The sequence below is a fragment of the Pezoporus flaviventris genome, unplaced genomic scaffold, assembly GCF_033815535.1.
Source record: "Pezoporus flaviventris isolate CSIRO_AGI_PZ_B2104156 unplaced genomic scaffold, CSIRO_AGI_Pfla_v1 ptg000006l, whole genome shotgun sequence".
NCBI classification, from domain to species: Eukaryota; Metazoa; Chordata; class Aves; order Psittaciformes; family Psittacidae; genus Pezoporus; species Pezoporus flaviventris.
In genome coordinates, this window is record NW_026892554.1 from 8,866,801 (window position 1) to 8,882,408 (window position 15,608).

The window sequence follows — 15,608 nt, forward strand, 5'->3', positions numbered from 1 at the left end:
CCTTGCATCAGTTCCACAGTTTTCTGCCTGTGTATTACGCTTTTTTCTTTCCTTTTTTTGCTTCTCTGTGTGTGAACTGACTGAGCTCAGTGAACTGTTGGAAAACTTTATGGTGGTGATGGCCCTTTTCTTCCTAGTGGGGTTTTCTGGTGGCTTGGGGAACTAGTTGGGTGGGTAGAGGTACGGATTACCCTGGAGCTGGTGTGGGGGACTGTGATTGCCCTCTTTGGAGTGCAGCACACTGTTGTGTTTGTGTTCAACTTATTTCTCATTTGACTTCATAACATTGCATCAGTTTGATCCTATCTCTTGTCCGTTTTACTCCCCAAATATTAGCAACCAATGAAGGATCTTCCGCTTCCTGTGGCTTTTATTAAAACTCTTCAGAAGAATCCCTGGCACTTCCCCTGGGAGATTTAAGTATTCTGGAGCCTCATGCCAGTGGCTTGTGCTTTGGCTGGTGGCAGAATCCGCTGGTTAATGAACTCGGGAACTGGCTTAGCTGGAACAGTCCAGCTTTTCTTGTTTTTCTTCTGGGCATCTTTGTGCACCTTTCACAATTTGTTTATTGAATCAGAGCAGACTTTTTTTTTACATCCATGTTAGAAATTGTTATGCTGTGATTGCATTAGCACCTGGTCCTTCAGCAATGGTTGTGTCAGGGAGTAACAAAATTAGCAGTAACTGGTGCTGTTATTGAGTTCCTGTGTGCTGCTTGAAGCTAACTATTGACCAGAAAGGCCATCAGGTTTAATTTTGAAAGTTTGTGTGATAGGGCTCTTCTATTGTGCTGCTGCTTGAAATTAAAAGGGTTAATACTTGTATTGTGCCACTGAATCTGTTGGCCCTTATGAAATGTTCTGTCCAATGTTTTTAAATTAGTCTTTCAATCTTAAACATTCTGTGCCAAAGAATGACTTGTGTAAGGTTTAATCTTTAAATGGGTTTGAGTTACCAAAGCATAGAAAACTCATGTTCATTTACGCTCTCCTGAATCTTCTCCTGCTGAATGTTGGGCCCAGCGTAAGAATTGAATTCCCACTTGCATTACTTGCAGTTGAATTCTAAAGGGCTGTCTGGAGAAAGGCAGGAATGAAAGTGCTCTTTCAGCTACAAGTACAGTACTTCAGCAAAATCAAATTTAGCTGTCATTTGAGGTCAATGGGGGCTTTGTATGTGGAAAGCAAATGCTATATTGGGATGGGGGAGTGCAGTCAAACAGCTGAAATAAGCTTAATTGCAGGTTGAAGCTGAATGAGATACTATCAGGGATTTTTATTTTGTCTTCCTGCCTGTACATCTTCCTTGTATCTTGAATGCTTTCTCATCCTGAGAGTACCTTATTGCTGTGAATAGAGGACTTGACTGTCATTTCTGTTGTTAGCTTTGCAGCCCAGGGGTTTGCTTTTGAGGTATCAATTTCGTATACTTTGGGGAAATAAAAACAAAATGCAGTGCATGTGGGTGTGAGGAGAGAGGAGGATATTTGTATAAAACCAAAATAATGGGAAACCTTTTTGTATTTGGCTTCAAAAACATCTTATGTAAAAGGAAATCTTTTTACTCTGGTGTATTTCTTACTGTAGTTTAATTCTGTAACACCGTAGCTGGTGAATTATTCAGACATCGTGAAACCCCTTCATCTCTGGCTTTGTTTTTTAATTTTTTTATACTGATGTTACTTGAAAGATTTATTATTTTTTATTATTGTTGGTTTTGTAATAGTGTTTATCTTTGGTTTGACTGGCAAGAACTAAAATAATCCATGCTTCAGGCTTTTAATCAGGAAGTATAAAATGGTAGGCCTAAATTGGTCTTGACTGAAAGAATTGATACCTTGAGATACTTGGGTTTCTTAATGAGAAGGGTTGAGGTGTTTTGTTTTTTTTTTTGTTTTGTACTTTTAAAACTGATACAAAAAAGGGCAAGATTGAGGGGGTACATAATGGAAAAATAATTTTTATCTCACTGAGTGACATGTCAGTAACTCGTATAAAGGTGAGACCATTTGAGAACAGTTGGGGGCTCAGAATACTGTTGCATATGGCCATTTTTTGTCATTTTCATGTACTAAGGTTTAGAGATCTTTTACAAAGAAAACTAAACCTAAGGATGTTAGGAGTTGCCTTGATATTTATCTCTTCTCTTTTCACACAAAACTGGTACATGTGCATAGTATAGTGTTTTTGACTGAAAAGGTGATTTTTTTTATGTGAAAAATCATAATTCAGGTTCTGTGGTAAATAGTTGTTGTTCTTCACTAATGACGTGGTGACTAAACAGTATCTTGTGAATTCATGTGACTGTTGTTAATAGCGATTACGCAGTAAACAGGTGGTACCATGCTTGTCTTTTCATTCTACAGTACTCATTCACAGTATCAGGTGTTCATGGTTCAAGAAGGGTTTGACATAAGTGTCCTACTCCCCTACCTTCCCGTAACTTACTGCAAAAAGCAGTACTATTTCCGTTCTTATTTCCTAAAATTACTTTTCTTTGCAAGCTCTTTGACCACAAAATGGCGGGGCTGGAACCGTTTGTATGTATGGGTCATGTAAATCATATATATGGCTGTGTCTGTATTATTGAGCAGACCTTGTAGATTTTTATTAGGAAAAGGCATGGAGTTATTCACAAGGCTTCTTTTATAGATTATCTTTTTGCTGAACTACAGGAAACTCTGGATATTCAAATGTCAACTGAAAAAGAAGGGATTTCTCAGGTTGCTAAATACTGGGTTGTATGTTTCAATTTCAGGTTTGTAGAAGAAGGGAAAATGGCTCAAGAAACTAATCGTAGCCAAGTGCCTATGCTTTGTTCCACTGGCTGCGGATTTTATGGGAATCCTCGTACAAATGGCATGTGTTCAGTGTGCTACAAAGAACACCTTCAAAGGCAGAACAGTAATGGTAGAATTAGCCCTCCTGGTAAGTAATGCTAACATACAGCTGTTTGAACAACTCCAAATGACACAGTAGATGGCAACTTGCTTCCTGATCATGTCCAAATACTAAAATATACGAACATTAGTGCAAACAATTTTATTCTAACATTATGGAATGAGCTTGGATGAAGTGCTCATGGTATAATTGTGCTGTGATTAACCTGCTCAGAAGTAGACTCTTGGAAATACTTGGATTAATACAGAAGGTATTAGGAATTTGAAGATACAAAAATGCAGTAAAAATTACTATGCCAACGTATTTTTTCTGAAATTACTGACAGCAGAGATAACATTTAGCTTGGGGAATGTTTGTGAAAAGCATTTAAAATACAGGTATTTAATTCCTGCAGTCTGATGCTGAAGGATTAACCTCCAGATGCTTTTTAAGAATAGTTGCCCTTAATTTAAGGGAGAGATCCTTTTTGTTCCTTTTTGCTCCGTGTTCCATGTACTTGCGGTCTTTCCGACAAATTTCCCATTGAAATAAGTTCTGTCCTCCTACATTCACTCTGTGGAAAAAGCTAGAGGGTTCTTCCCCCTTCAATGGTAGTGTCCTCAAAGAGGAAACCTTTCTCTGCTCTGTTCGCTCCAGTGTTTTCAACTTGATGTTCTTTTGGGGCTAAGAGGGTTAGGGAGGGCTTCGCTGGGGCTGCTAAAATGTCTGTTCTGGCTTGGCTGAATACTGACAGCAAAGAGTCTCAGGGTGTGCTTGGAATATCATAGAATCATGGAATGGTTTGGGTTGGAAGGGACTTTAGCATCATCAAGTTCCAACCCCATGCCATGGGCAGGGATGCCTTGTGCTAAACCATGTTGCCCAAGGCTCTGTCCAACCTGGCCTTGAACACTGCCAGGGATGGAGCATTTGAAGCAGTAATTTCCATTGAGATCTGGGGATCTAGGTTCTACAACTTCAGAATGGATTCTAAGTTGTATTAGGGTGCTACACTACTGTTTCTCACAGATCCATCTTGTTTTTCCAGCCAGAACCCAAGCTTATGTCAGAATACTACAGTTCAGGCTGAGAAAGCTGTTGCTTGATGCTTTGATTAGCACAAAATAGTAACTATTTGAAAGCCCCACCTTTAAAATTGTGTTGTGTAACTTCTGGGGACATGAGGCTGGAACATGATCAAAATATAGTCAAGCATAATTACTTCGGTGTCATGGGGGTCAAAGAATAATTGCATAGTATAACTTTTGTAATCCCAGGAAGTAGTGTAACACATTTACATTAGTGTCTTCCTTCCAGCACCCTCTGTCAGTAGTATAACTGAGTCCCTACCAGTTCAGTGCACAGAAGGCAGCGCCCAAGAAACTCAGTCAGCTTTAGAACCTACATCGACTCCATCGACATCCATGCAGCCAAGGTAAGCTGTTTCTCTGTTCTGGGCTTTGAAGTAAATATCTGTATTGGGGTGATTAAATGAAGTGTACTGATACTGCATAATTAAATACTAGGACCTGGATTAGGAAAATGTGTAAGATTTAACTGCTAATTTTAAAGTGTGGGGTCTCACAGTAAATAGTAGCTGATCTGTTAGCTACATCTTGCTACATTCAAATGCAAATTTATCTTCAGAGTTTAGCCTCAAATAGGAGCCATGCCAGCTTCATGCTGTTCTACAGAGGCTTGTCTGGCTGGTCTTTTGACTCTGCAACATGCAGTTGGCTGTACCTTTACCAAAGGAGAGCTCTTTCCATCTTAGAAATGTGAGGATTTTGTAAAATGGCAGAAAACTGTTTTCCAGAGTTCCCATAAATAAATGTATGATATACAATATGCTAAACTAGTTGCTTTGCAAAAAGTGGTGTGTACTAGAAGAGGGAAAAGAGATATCTGAATCTTACTGTAAGTTTTGCAATGGAACTGATTTCTGATTAAACAAGCAATTTCCTACTGGATTATTCAAGGAGACATAATGTCCTCTTGTAAATCACTCAGACTTACTAAATGCTTTTCACTTGTAAAAGCTAAATATTTGTTTATATTTAGTGGCTGCATTTCGTTTTGGAAATTGGGTGGAAAATGTTAGCTTCCATCCTATAGCACACGAACTTGCAGTAATACTCATTCTAACTTTCCTTTAGAAATCACAATGTAGTAAAGCACAGGCTGAGGGTGATCTCATCAGTTACTGTTGGCCAATTCTTTTCAGACTGTTTTCTGCTCCTTAGCTTTTTATAGGAGGTGTTATCTCATGCTTGGATCCTACATATGAACTGAGAGCTAGGTGCCATGCTTGATGCTATTTTTGGTCTTGCCATTCTGGGATTTCTGACTGGGGTAGAAAATAGATATCTTGCCCTGATACAACTCTTCTGGTATGTGCAAAAACCAAAACAAAATGATCCAGCTTGATGCACAGAGTGAACCATTTACACTGCCTTGGGTTCTTCTCACACAATCTTTAATAGCATGAAAGTGAAAAAAAGTATCTTTTTGATCACTGGCTTGATCACTGGTTACAGGAGAAATGAGTGGATGGTTGCTCTTGCACTGATTCTTTTGAAGTGCAAGTTTCACTTCTTTTTTCCAACATAAAAGCAGGGATTCAACTTCAGTCTCTGGTAATACCTCAGTTATGATATGCCAAGAAAATATCTAGTAAATTGACAATGCCCTTTTGTAGGTGACCAAACTTGCAGTTCAGGATCCACGTGCAGTTCTTGGCAATTAGTATTTCAACTCCAATGCCTTGGTTGTGTTGTGGATTACTGGTAGGGCTTTGGTTCATGGGCTGCTGGATAATGCAATTTCTTGGATTTGGAGTGAATCTCAAGTGGAAAGGGAGAGACAGATCGGGTAAATGGGGTAATGCTACCTCTCGCTTGGGACTTCAGTTCTCTCTTGTTCCATAGTAGAGCTGCTGGGTGAACAATTTGGCTGTGAGTGACTGCTAATACTGAACCTCTCCCCTAGAACCATCCGAGGTATTCATCTGTGAGTTTCCAGCCGTGCTGTGAGTTTTAGCAGTATAGCTGACAGGGTTGGGAGGTTTGGCCAGCACCACTTTAAAGTGTGAAAACCTGAGGAGTTCTGTGTACAGCTGCAGATGCTTTATTACTGGAAACATTGACATGCTGCAATTTTCTTGTTCATATCACTAGAATACCAAAAGTAGCTCCTCTACAATTATCTTGCTGACTTATGTTATAAAAATCCTTACATACTTGGTGCTTCAGTGTGTGCTTCAGACTGCCCCAAAATATTTTTTCCCTTTTTATAGTTGAACTGGTTTATTGCATTCAATATTAACACAAAACATTAAACTTTTTCATCAGTTCAGGTTCTCCAGTACTCTTGGGCACTGTGGCATTTTTAAATGGTGACAGAAGCAACTTCAGCATGAAAAGCTTTGGCATGCTTTCATTAAGAAAGACTCTGTAATGTGCTTCTTTCTGGAATACCTGGCAAACCTCAAAAATCATGACTTTTTTTTCTTTTATCCTCCAGCCCTGTGTCAAGTCAGTCACTCTTAACAGAATCTGTAGCATCATCCCAACCAGATAGTACAGCTGCGGACAAAACAGTACCTGAGACGGAAGATTTGCAAGGTTAGTGCCTAGTTTTCAGAGGCAGAATGGATGAATGATGTTTTTAAAGTCTGACTATTCTAATATATGTCTGTTCAAGAGATAGCTTAATCTCAAACCCAAATATTCTGTGAAATCAGAAGGCAAGTAAGGATAAACCTTAGAAGGCAAGTCTTAAACTGAAAACTTCTATGTTTAACTGGTGATTTCATTATCTTCCAGAAGTGTGTTGATTGGGGCTAGAAATGCACATCATAAATTGGTCTAATGTTCTGTCTTTTATGCCACAGCTGTTACATGTAAGTAGGGTTTTGAGTATCTTCTCAGACTAGTCATATGCAGCAAATATCACAAATTTATAACTCTTATTTGTGATACAGGGTATTAGGACATAGCTATTATAAGAAGTGTTCGTATCTTGTATAAGCATGAAATACCTATAGAAGAACCTTTCACCTATGAACTGTAGTGGTGTAGTAATTTGGCACACTGACATTCAGGTTAGGAAATAACCAAACCACAGACTGATTGAGTGAAGGAAAATAGCTGAGTCGGTGATTCTAAGTATATTGGCCTAAAGTCCTTATTGCTGGTACACTGTTCCCGCCCCCCCCCCCCCCCCCTTTTTCTTTTTATGTGCAGGCTTGCAGAGCTTAAAATGTAAGAGTTTTAAAAAGTGTTTCTTAAGGCAAAAATGTTCAGACTTGAAATCCACAGACATTATAGAAGATACTTAAAAGCAAGTCAGCAAGTATTCTGCCTTTACTTCTGCTGACACAGCTAAGGCTTTAGCGGGTAGAGTTAATGTTTCTGTAGACTAGTCTAAACATAGGAGTTTGGTTTTTCCACAAATGCAACATATAATTCCACTTTAAAGATGCTAAATATACATTCTTTTATTGTACCTCTGGTATCAAAGTTTGGTTTTTGGATACCTTTCTAAACCTGAGCTAACCCTTCTTTTAGGTGGAAGGGAAGAGTAGTTATTCAGCTGTTGTGCTGAATAAGGCCACTTCTGTCATAGAAACAACAGCTTTAAAACTTGGAGAAAATGCTTTAATGCTACTGCCATTTTGTACTAGACTTTGAGATGTCAGTTACTGAAAGATGTTTACACTTAAAAGGTATATTCTAGCTGTAAATTCTCATCAAGTTTTCTTTCTGAAGCTGAGAGCTCTTGGTGCCTCAGTTTTGACAGTGCATGTAAGACATGCTCTTAATATCGATCGATGTCTGGCCTTGCCCAGCTTAAGAGAACATAGCAAGTGCTGGAAATGCTTATGCTTCTGAAGCTCTCTAGATTAGCACAGCAGAGGTAGGTTTGCAAGATAGATTATCAGTTGATACACTTCTGAGTAATTCAGATAAAGTTCTACTGTCATCCCTGTCCTGCAGTAGAGAGAACCTGGGATGTGCTGGATGCCTCATGCAGCAGCCCTGCTCCCGTGCAGGCACATCTCTTCCGGGGAACCTCTGGGAAGTAGAACACCTCAGTCTGGCATGAGAATATTGCACTGTAGGTTTACATTGGTATGGATGGGTATATATTGGAGAACATAAAGGCAGCTTGTGTAAGATGATCTTCCTACTACCCTACGTTTGTTAATCTCATGATTCTTAGTCTTCCCTCCAGTGCCTGAGTTAGTCTTTCTGTTTTACATATGTATATTGGCTTTGCTGAAAGTTGAAACTCTAGGCTTGCAAGATCTACTGTCTTTGCACTGGGAGGTGGGGGGAGTGCTTTATTTTAAAATCATATTTTGATGCTTTGAGGTGGCTTGGGCCTGTGAAAAGACTTTTCCCAGCAGGTTTCAGTTTTCTGAGGAGTGCCTTTTATCCATTTGCATAAATCTGTGTTCCTTCTAATTCTCACCTCTGAAGGTAATTCTCCGTGTAAGTAGAAAAGATGGTTTTCTGATCTCAAAGCTTTGATTTCAGGGGCGTATTCACATTTTACAGTATGTATTTCAAGGCTCAATCTATATCAGGTGTTTATAGACTACTCAGCTGTGTCATTTTCTTTGTACCATAGTGATTTCTAAACTAAGAACACCACCACCATGTAATTGCAGTTCTAAATTACAATCCCTATTTATAACTCACTGTGGCAGGGTCAGCCTTGTTTCCTGAAGTATTGCTTCTGTGCTGTTCCTTAACTGAAATCAGTGTTTTGCTTTGAAAGTGTAAGTTTGGAAGGGAAAGCTGCTTATGATGGATGCTAAGTGGATTTCACTGAATTGTTGTCACAATTTTGCAGCTTTTTTTTTTCCCACCCCATGTCATTCAGAATTCAGTTTTCTTCTATTCTGATCATCTCTCCAGCTCATTTTTATATTGCCTCATAGGCTGTTGTACCTTTTACTCAACTTCAGGGCCGTTTTAGGATTAGCCAGGCAGATTTCCTTATTTGTTAGCCAGGAGATTAACAGGGCCTGCAAGCAGGAGAAGAGAGGCTCTTCACTTCTTTAGCATTAATGAGTTTAAAACCACCCAGGTTGGGATGCATGCTTTATTTCAGGGATGTTTAAAAAAGGTACATGAGACTTGCCATGGAAGGCAGGAACAGTCCATCACATACCTTATGGAGCTCTTCCAAATAAGGAATTTAGGGCTAAAAGTATAAATTGTACTAATAGGTGAGTTCTTGGCACTTTTGAACACTTCTGGGAGCCAAATCAGCTGCTTTGATTTTTTTTTTTAAACTCCTTGAGAATCAGAGGTGTCAATATATGAGCATTGCAAAAAAATGCAATCAGTCTTGTAGTATGGTGTGCTTACTAATTTGAAAAATCAAAATACAAACTAAGATTTGAATAGCTAGAAGGTACCTGGCTGCTGTGAGCAAAGTTATCTGTTTCTGTGCTCATCTGGGTTTTTAGTGAGGTAAAACAAGTCAGTCGTTGCTGACTAAATTTATAAAGCCTTCATATTAAAACTATTAAATTGCTACAGAATTTTGTGGAGCTAACCTGCTCCTAAGATGAGTGCTGTTAAACTAAGGGTATCAACTTCAGTGATCTTACCAAGGCTAGCTTAGTAGACAGGATTAGAAAGGAACTGATGGATACTCCACATTTTTGTGATAGTACCAGGGGCTTGGAGGTAGAGTATTATTATGATAGAAACATAGAAAATAATCTAGGCTGTCCTGATTTAGTAGGTGAATGCTTCAGGGAGAGAGGGAAACATTAATGAAACAGGTTTAAAACTGAATGCTGTAGGTAGGTGTGCTCTTACTTATTTTGTCTCTTCCCAACACTGGGACACTGTATTTTAGGCTTAATTTTAACACTAAGCTGAAGTAATGTTAGGAAGTAGCGACAATCTTAACCTTAACTTCACATTTCATTCTTTTGGATGAGTGGGTATTCTTCTTCATAGGTCTTGTGAGATTCACTTGAGAGGTGAATGTAGCTGTTCATTCTCTTCCTGTGCAAATGAAGAACGTTTTTCTTTGAGAAGCTCTGCCTAGTAATGCAGGAGTGACAAATGTAAAACATCCAGAGCAGGAAGAGAGGGATAGAGTCTTGCAGCAAATGCCTGCAGGGATGCAAGGACTGGCATGTGCTTTGTCTTGGTGGCTGCTGTTTTCATGGCCAGAGTATACTGAAGTTCAAGTAGGGTTGGCACAAGCAAAGCAGTAGCAAAAGCTTCTGCCTTTAGGAGGAAGCCCAGGCTCTGCTTGTTTTGATCAGCTAAGACCAGTCTGTAAAACAGGGGACTTCTAGTGGCCAGCCGGGCTTGTCAGCTCCAGGAAAATGTGTCGTGCTTTTATTCCTTTTTGGTTAGTTGGCAGCTTGTACTGGTGCTGCCAGTGCTTATGTTCTCCAGCTGAAGGCAGAGCTGGGGCTGGGGAAGGGAGGGAATTGGTTCAGGCAAAGCAGGCAGCAGTATCCTGGAATCCAGGCAAAGTACAGCAGCTGGGAGTGGCTGCAACATGTTTCCTGCAAGATCCAAACTGGGTGATACTGCATTTTACCTGGCTTTTTTTCTATTGCATTCATCACAGCTGTAGCACTAAACACTGGTCCTTCATCATCTAAAGATGCCTTAGTGGTGGGATACTTACGATTTTATCATAGAGGATTTTGATTCAAAATCTTCTATGCAAAACCAAATTGAGATCTAAAATTTGTGGTTACTGTAAGATCCAAAGTGACTTCTGGCAGCAATAGAAGAATCTCTGCAGAATCTCTGCGCTCAGTTCTACAGTGAGCAGCAGCTCTTAAATACTTCTAAACACTTTTTAATGTGAGAGCCATATGCACAAAGAAAATGTAAGTGTGTATGTATTAAAAGCTTGTTATGCAGGGAAGGGTGCCAGTTTTTCCTAAATTTGGCTAGTTACAGAGGCTTTTAGTAAAACTTACACTGAGGTAACTGGATTTTGCTACAACAGGAAATGCAAACTTGACAATGTTAACTGCTAAATTTATGGCATGAAGCTTTCTTAATGAATTAATGAACACTGCAATGTCTGTTCCATATATAACACTACAAGGGTTCATTTGAGTGAATCTTACTACTTCTGGTACATATCTCACATCTTTTAGTCTTTACTGGTTTCGATTCTTGCTTTGCAGACCTTGAGTGTTATCTGTCCACCCAGAAATGTGCCCTTTAACAGCCATTTGAAGCCACTGAACTTTTGTTTTCTTGCAAACTATCAATTCTTATAAATTTCAGGATGAAGTAAAGCTCTACTTGTAACATAGATGGGTGATTTTATTTTTTAAAAGGATTTGATGAACCATGTATAACAGTCTTTGCTAGATTAACCCTTGGAATAAACTGTCCAGTCCAGTGAAGTCTTTGCTGGTGGTCAGGTGTTTTGCTGCCTCTTGCTGTTGCTTGGTACAGACTACAGTGTTTTGGGTTTTTTCCATTTTTTACATTGCAAGAATGGAAAGTGCCCTTTTCTCTTAAAAACAAAATCATCAGAGTAGCAGCACAGGAAAAAAGATTCCCCAGCAAAATTGTCATGCAGATAGCAGTCAGCTGGTGTAGAACTAGCGCAGAACTGCATCTGACAGTTTTCCGCCTAACAAAAGTTCAGCTGCACAGAGATGCCTGCAGCCTTTTCCCTGACAAATGTCTGGGCTTGTTGCATTTCCTCCTGTACAGTATTGGTTCTAGCTCAGCTTCCGTTGATGCTCTTCCTAGCTGGAGCTTGCTTTCATTCTTTGACTCTTTGCTGCAAATATTCCTGGCTTCTGTATCCCTTACTTGCTGGAGACTGATCCTGCTATGATCTAGCAATGATTGGTAGGCAGAGTCTGGCTCTTTGCCCTTCCTGAAATGAAGTTGAGTTTTTTGGTTTCTATTTCTGTTTTGCAATGTAAGGAATGTGCAAATACTTGAGGAAAACCAGCCAGCTTCTATTTATACCTGGGTCATGCAAATACTACCATGACTTGTTTATATTCTCCCCCACAGCCTATAACCTGTCTCCTTCAGATGTGAGTGAATATTACAGTAGGTTAAAAGCTATCTTTAGCCAAAGTGTCTGTAAAAAAAGGTTCCTGCCTGCTTCCTTCTGGGTTTCAGGATAGTGCTTCCTCCCTATAAGTTTGTGTATCTTTAGCTGAGGGTACCTTTTCCCAGGTAGTGTGAGTAGCCCCTCTGTAGGCTTTTTCCAAGTGTGCAAGAGCAGCAGTGACAGAGTGGCAGAGATTGTTCTGAAACCCTGCATCTTGTGTGGGCCTCAGGAGTGCAGCCTCCAGCAAAAATAATGTTGATTCAGCATTTGAAACGGAGGGTTTTACTCAACTGGTCCTTAATAAATACAGTGCTGCTTACAAGCAGATTTTAGAAACTGGACTAGTAACATTGGTGGGGAAACACGTGGGAGTTGGATTCTCTTCCCAAATCTAACAGCACTCGAGTCTTTCTCTTAAACCTGATTCTTTAGTATTCTGTTTCATTATAGCATTTTTGTATTGTGAACTTTGAGCATTTAATGAATTCTTTCCTTATATTTTATTGAAGGTCTTGAAGGAGGGAGTTCATGTACCTGTGCTGAGATTCCATCACACTTAAGACATGGAAGCTACAGCAAAATGGTTCACTCCAGAACCTAAACTTATAAGAGGGGCTTTAGGTTATCCTGCGATTTAAACAGAGGAAGGGGAGAGACAGATGTTGGTTTTTTTTTCTGTTGTTCTTACTGACTTTTTTTAATGCTAGCTTCAGTGTCAGGGAACGCAGAGCCTACACCTGAAGAACAAGACAAGTCACTTGACAAACCAAAACAGAAAAAGAATCGTTGCTTCATGTGCAGGAAGAAGGTTGGACTCACTGGTAAGAACTATGAATTCTACTCTTCTTACACTTATTTAGGCTTTGGACCTTTGAAAGGTTTTCCTAAAGGGCAGATGGGGCATGGTTGTCTTGATGGTGATTTGAAATAAAACTTGGCCAAAGGTCCTCTCAGCTGGCTTTTACTAGATTTAGTCATGTATGATTTTGTTTTGCAACTTCTGTCTTGAAGGTGAAGTTCATAATTCCAAATACTTCCTGTTAAAAGGCTGCTTAGCTGAGGAATTGGATGATAGCTTGCTGCCATCCACTAACCAGCTTTGCAGTGGTTCAGTGAAAGGGCTTAAGACTTGAATTCTGTGGGGTGAAGGCTCAGAAAGCAAGCAAGCAGGAGGTCTCTAGGAACGTTTTATGCTAGTGTCATGTGATAGGAAGGAATGGGCAAATAAAATCTTACTGTGATCTCTTCAAAATATAGTATTTGTGATTCTTATGCTTTCTGCAGCAGAGGCTCTTTGGCTGATTGACACTGGTGACTGAGATTTATTGCTAGTGAGTGAACACATTCAGGATTTAAAACAAACTGGTATAATTAAGAATGTTGAAATGTCTAAGCTAATGTTTCTGTCCACAGGGTTCGAGTGTCGGTGTGGGAACGTTTACTGTGGTATGCACCGTTATTCAGACGTACACAGTTGCTCTTACAATTACAAAGCCGATGCTGCTGAGAAGATCAGAAAAGAGAATCCTGTAGTTGTTGGGGAAAAGATTCAGAAGATCTGAACTGCTGCTTGTGCTGGAATACAAAAATCCTCTGACCATCTGCAGATTAAATTGACTTGAGCTTTTTTCCTTAGTCATCAGGAACGTAGAGCAGTGTATCTTGCCTAGACCTTTTAATCATGCATGTCATCAGATGAATAGATTTTTTGGGTTTGGTTTTTTTCTTCCTGTTTTGAAAATGACTCTGAACATTTATTTTCATTGCAGTTTTCTGTGGCTGAAGACTTAAGTAAACTTTACAAGTATTATCCTTTATGATCATTTTAATTTTAGTTGAGTGCAGAGGGCTTTTATAACAAACACGGAGAGAACATTTGGAGGGCTGTGCTTTTCCAGGGTAAAACATGCATGTGTTAACTTTGCAGTTTATTTTCTTGTTGTATATAGCTTTTCTCTGCAGCACAATTTCCTTTTTTTGATAATGCCTTGTATGGCACAACTAGTTATCAGTAACTGAATGTATTTTAATCATTATGGCTGCTTCTGTTTTTTTTTCCCCCATTAACGAGAGGTTATACATGTTCGCATATTAGCTTGTTTGCACCCTCTACCTATTTATGTATGAATCATTTGTAATGAGAGTGTGTGCTGAGATTGTGTGTGGGGGTTGGGTTTTCTTTTGTTGGGTTTTTTGTTTGTTTTTTTTATTTTTATTTTTTTTAATTGGGTTTTGTTCGTGTGTGTGTGTGGGGGGGGAAGGCTGTATGCACTTCACCGACTGCAGGTTTCATTGGGATTACATCCATCAGTCTGTCTGTACACAAATATGAAGAATGATCTGAAGTACCTGTGCTGTATTTATGTTTATCCACGTCTTAACTTTGATTAAATAAAATTTAAGAAAATTGGAGCCCTTGTGGCTGTCACTGGCATATGTAGCCTGGATGTCTCTTGCTTTATTTTCGTGGGGACTTTCCGTTGGTGGTTCCTTTACTTAGCATATTTATTCACAGAGACAATGTATATCCAGTGCCAGCTAACTTCTGATTACTTTTTTTGCCTATAACATATCAGAGAGACCACAGTTTCCAGGAGCTTTCTGCCTTGTGCATTGATGCACTCTGCCCAGGGCATTCTCTGCATTGTGTCCCTCATGTGCAGGTGAAGGGGTCATTTGTGACAGTCTACTTAAACTGGGGGCAGATCTACAGGTAAAACGGGTGTGGCCTCTGACTGGGCTTTTAGATCTGTGCACATGGTTCTGGTTCTAGGAAATACAGCTGTGGGGTTTGTTATCCACTGTTAGTGCTGCACAAATCTTGAAGTTAGGTGAGAGAATGGTTCTTCAGATGGTTTATCCTATGAGATGTCCCTACTTTTGAGGTTTGCAATCCAGACTTCAATGCTTTGAAACTGCCACAACTGCCCTCTGCTTGCTTCTTGGTGGATCTACAGGCTTCAAAGTGATCACCATTTGGGGGTAGGAGGAATTGTTGTTCTGCACTTCTGTTAAGGTGTACTCAGTAAGGTTCTTCCTTCCTGACTGCCTGTTTGGTCAGGCGAGTCTGTGCCTAAGCCCTGCAGCACCCTGGTCATCTGTATAACTCAAATGTTGAGTGGTTTTATAGTGCCAGCCAGTGCTGCTTATCACCACATGTAATGGTACGCTAAAGGAGACCTAATTCCTCTCTAGATGGTTACTGATCTGCAGTTGAAATTTCACTTGGTGACTTGCCGCTGTTTTAAAGTGTTTGAAATAAATGAGATTGCATGGCTTTATTTAAAACATTTAATTTTTAATCAAAGCTGGCTCCATCCTTTAAAATTCTGAATGCTTTTTAAAAGCTATGGCTGGCAATTAGTAGATAAAGTACCACATTTATCATATAAGCACACTGCAGCAGAAGGAGCTTTCTCTATCAGCCAGCTGTAGAAAGTAATCTGCAAGACCCAGTAATAAACAGACTATCTTGTGCTTGCAAAACTGGCTTAACCACAAACTATGAAGCACATGGAGTTTATAGTAAAGGAGGGAATAAGTAACTCTTTCCATCAAGTTTCCTTAATGGTCTGCTCATGGGTCAAAGATCCTGTATTTTCTCAGCATTTGCTGAACTTCCTCTTAACACAGTGCAGAGCATGGATG

The 15,608-nt window shown here is 39.6% G+C and overlaps 1 protein-coding gene across 2 annotated transcripts in view; it reads left to right on the top strand.

Moving 5' to 3' along the window:
- The window catches only part of ZFAND6 (zinc finger AN1-type containing 6), a 33,754-nt gene extending 19,354 nt beyond the window's left edge, over nucleotides 1-14,400 (top strand). Inside the window, exons 2-6 of one of the 2 annotated variants that reach the window (XM_061446799.1) lie at nucleotides 2,752-2,927; nucleotides 4,197-4,314; nucleotides 6,402-6,502; nucleotides 12,668-12,781; nucleotides 13,374-14,400. In XM_061446799.1, the coding sequence (XP_061302783.1) occupies nucleotides 2,777-2,927; nucleotides 4,197-4,314; nucleotides 6,402-6,502; nucleotides 12,668-12,781; nucleotides 13,374-13,522 (633 nt within the window). In that variant the 5' untranslated portion in view covers nucleotides 2,752-2,776 and the 3' untranslated portion in view covers nucleotides 13,523-14,400. The remainder of the gene's footprint in view (nucleotides 1-2,751; nucleotides 2,928-4,196; nucleotides 4,315-6,401; nucleotides 6,503-12,667; nucleotides 12,782-13,373) is intronic. The other variant, XM_061446800.1, reaches the window with a different exon arrangement.
- Nucleotides 14,401-15,608: the final 1,208 nt, after the last annotated feature.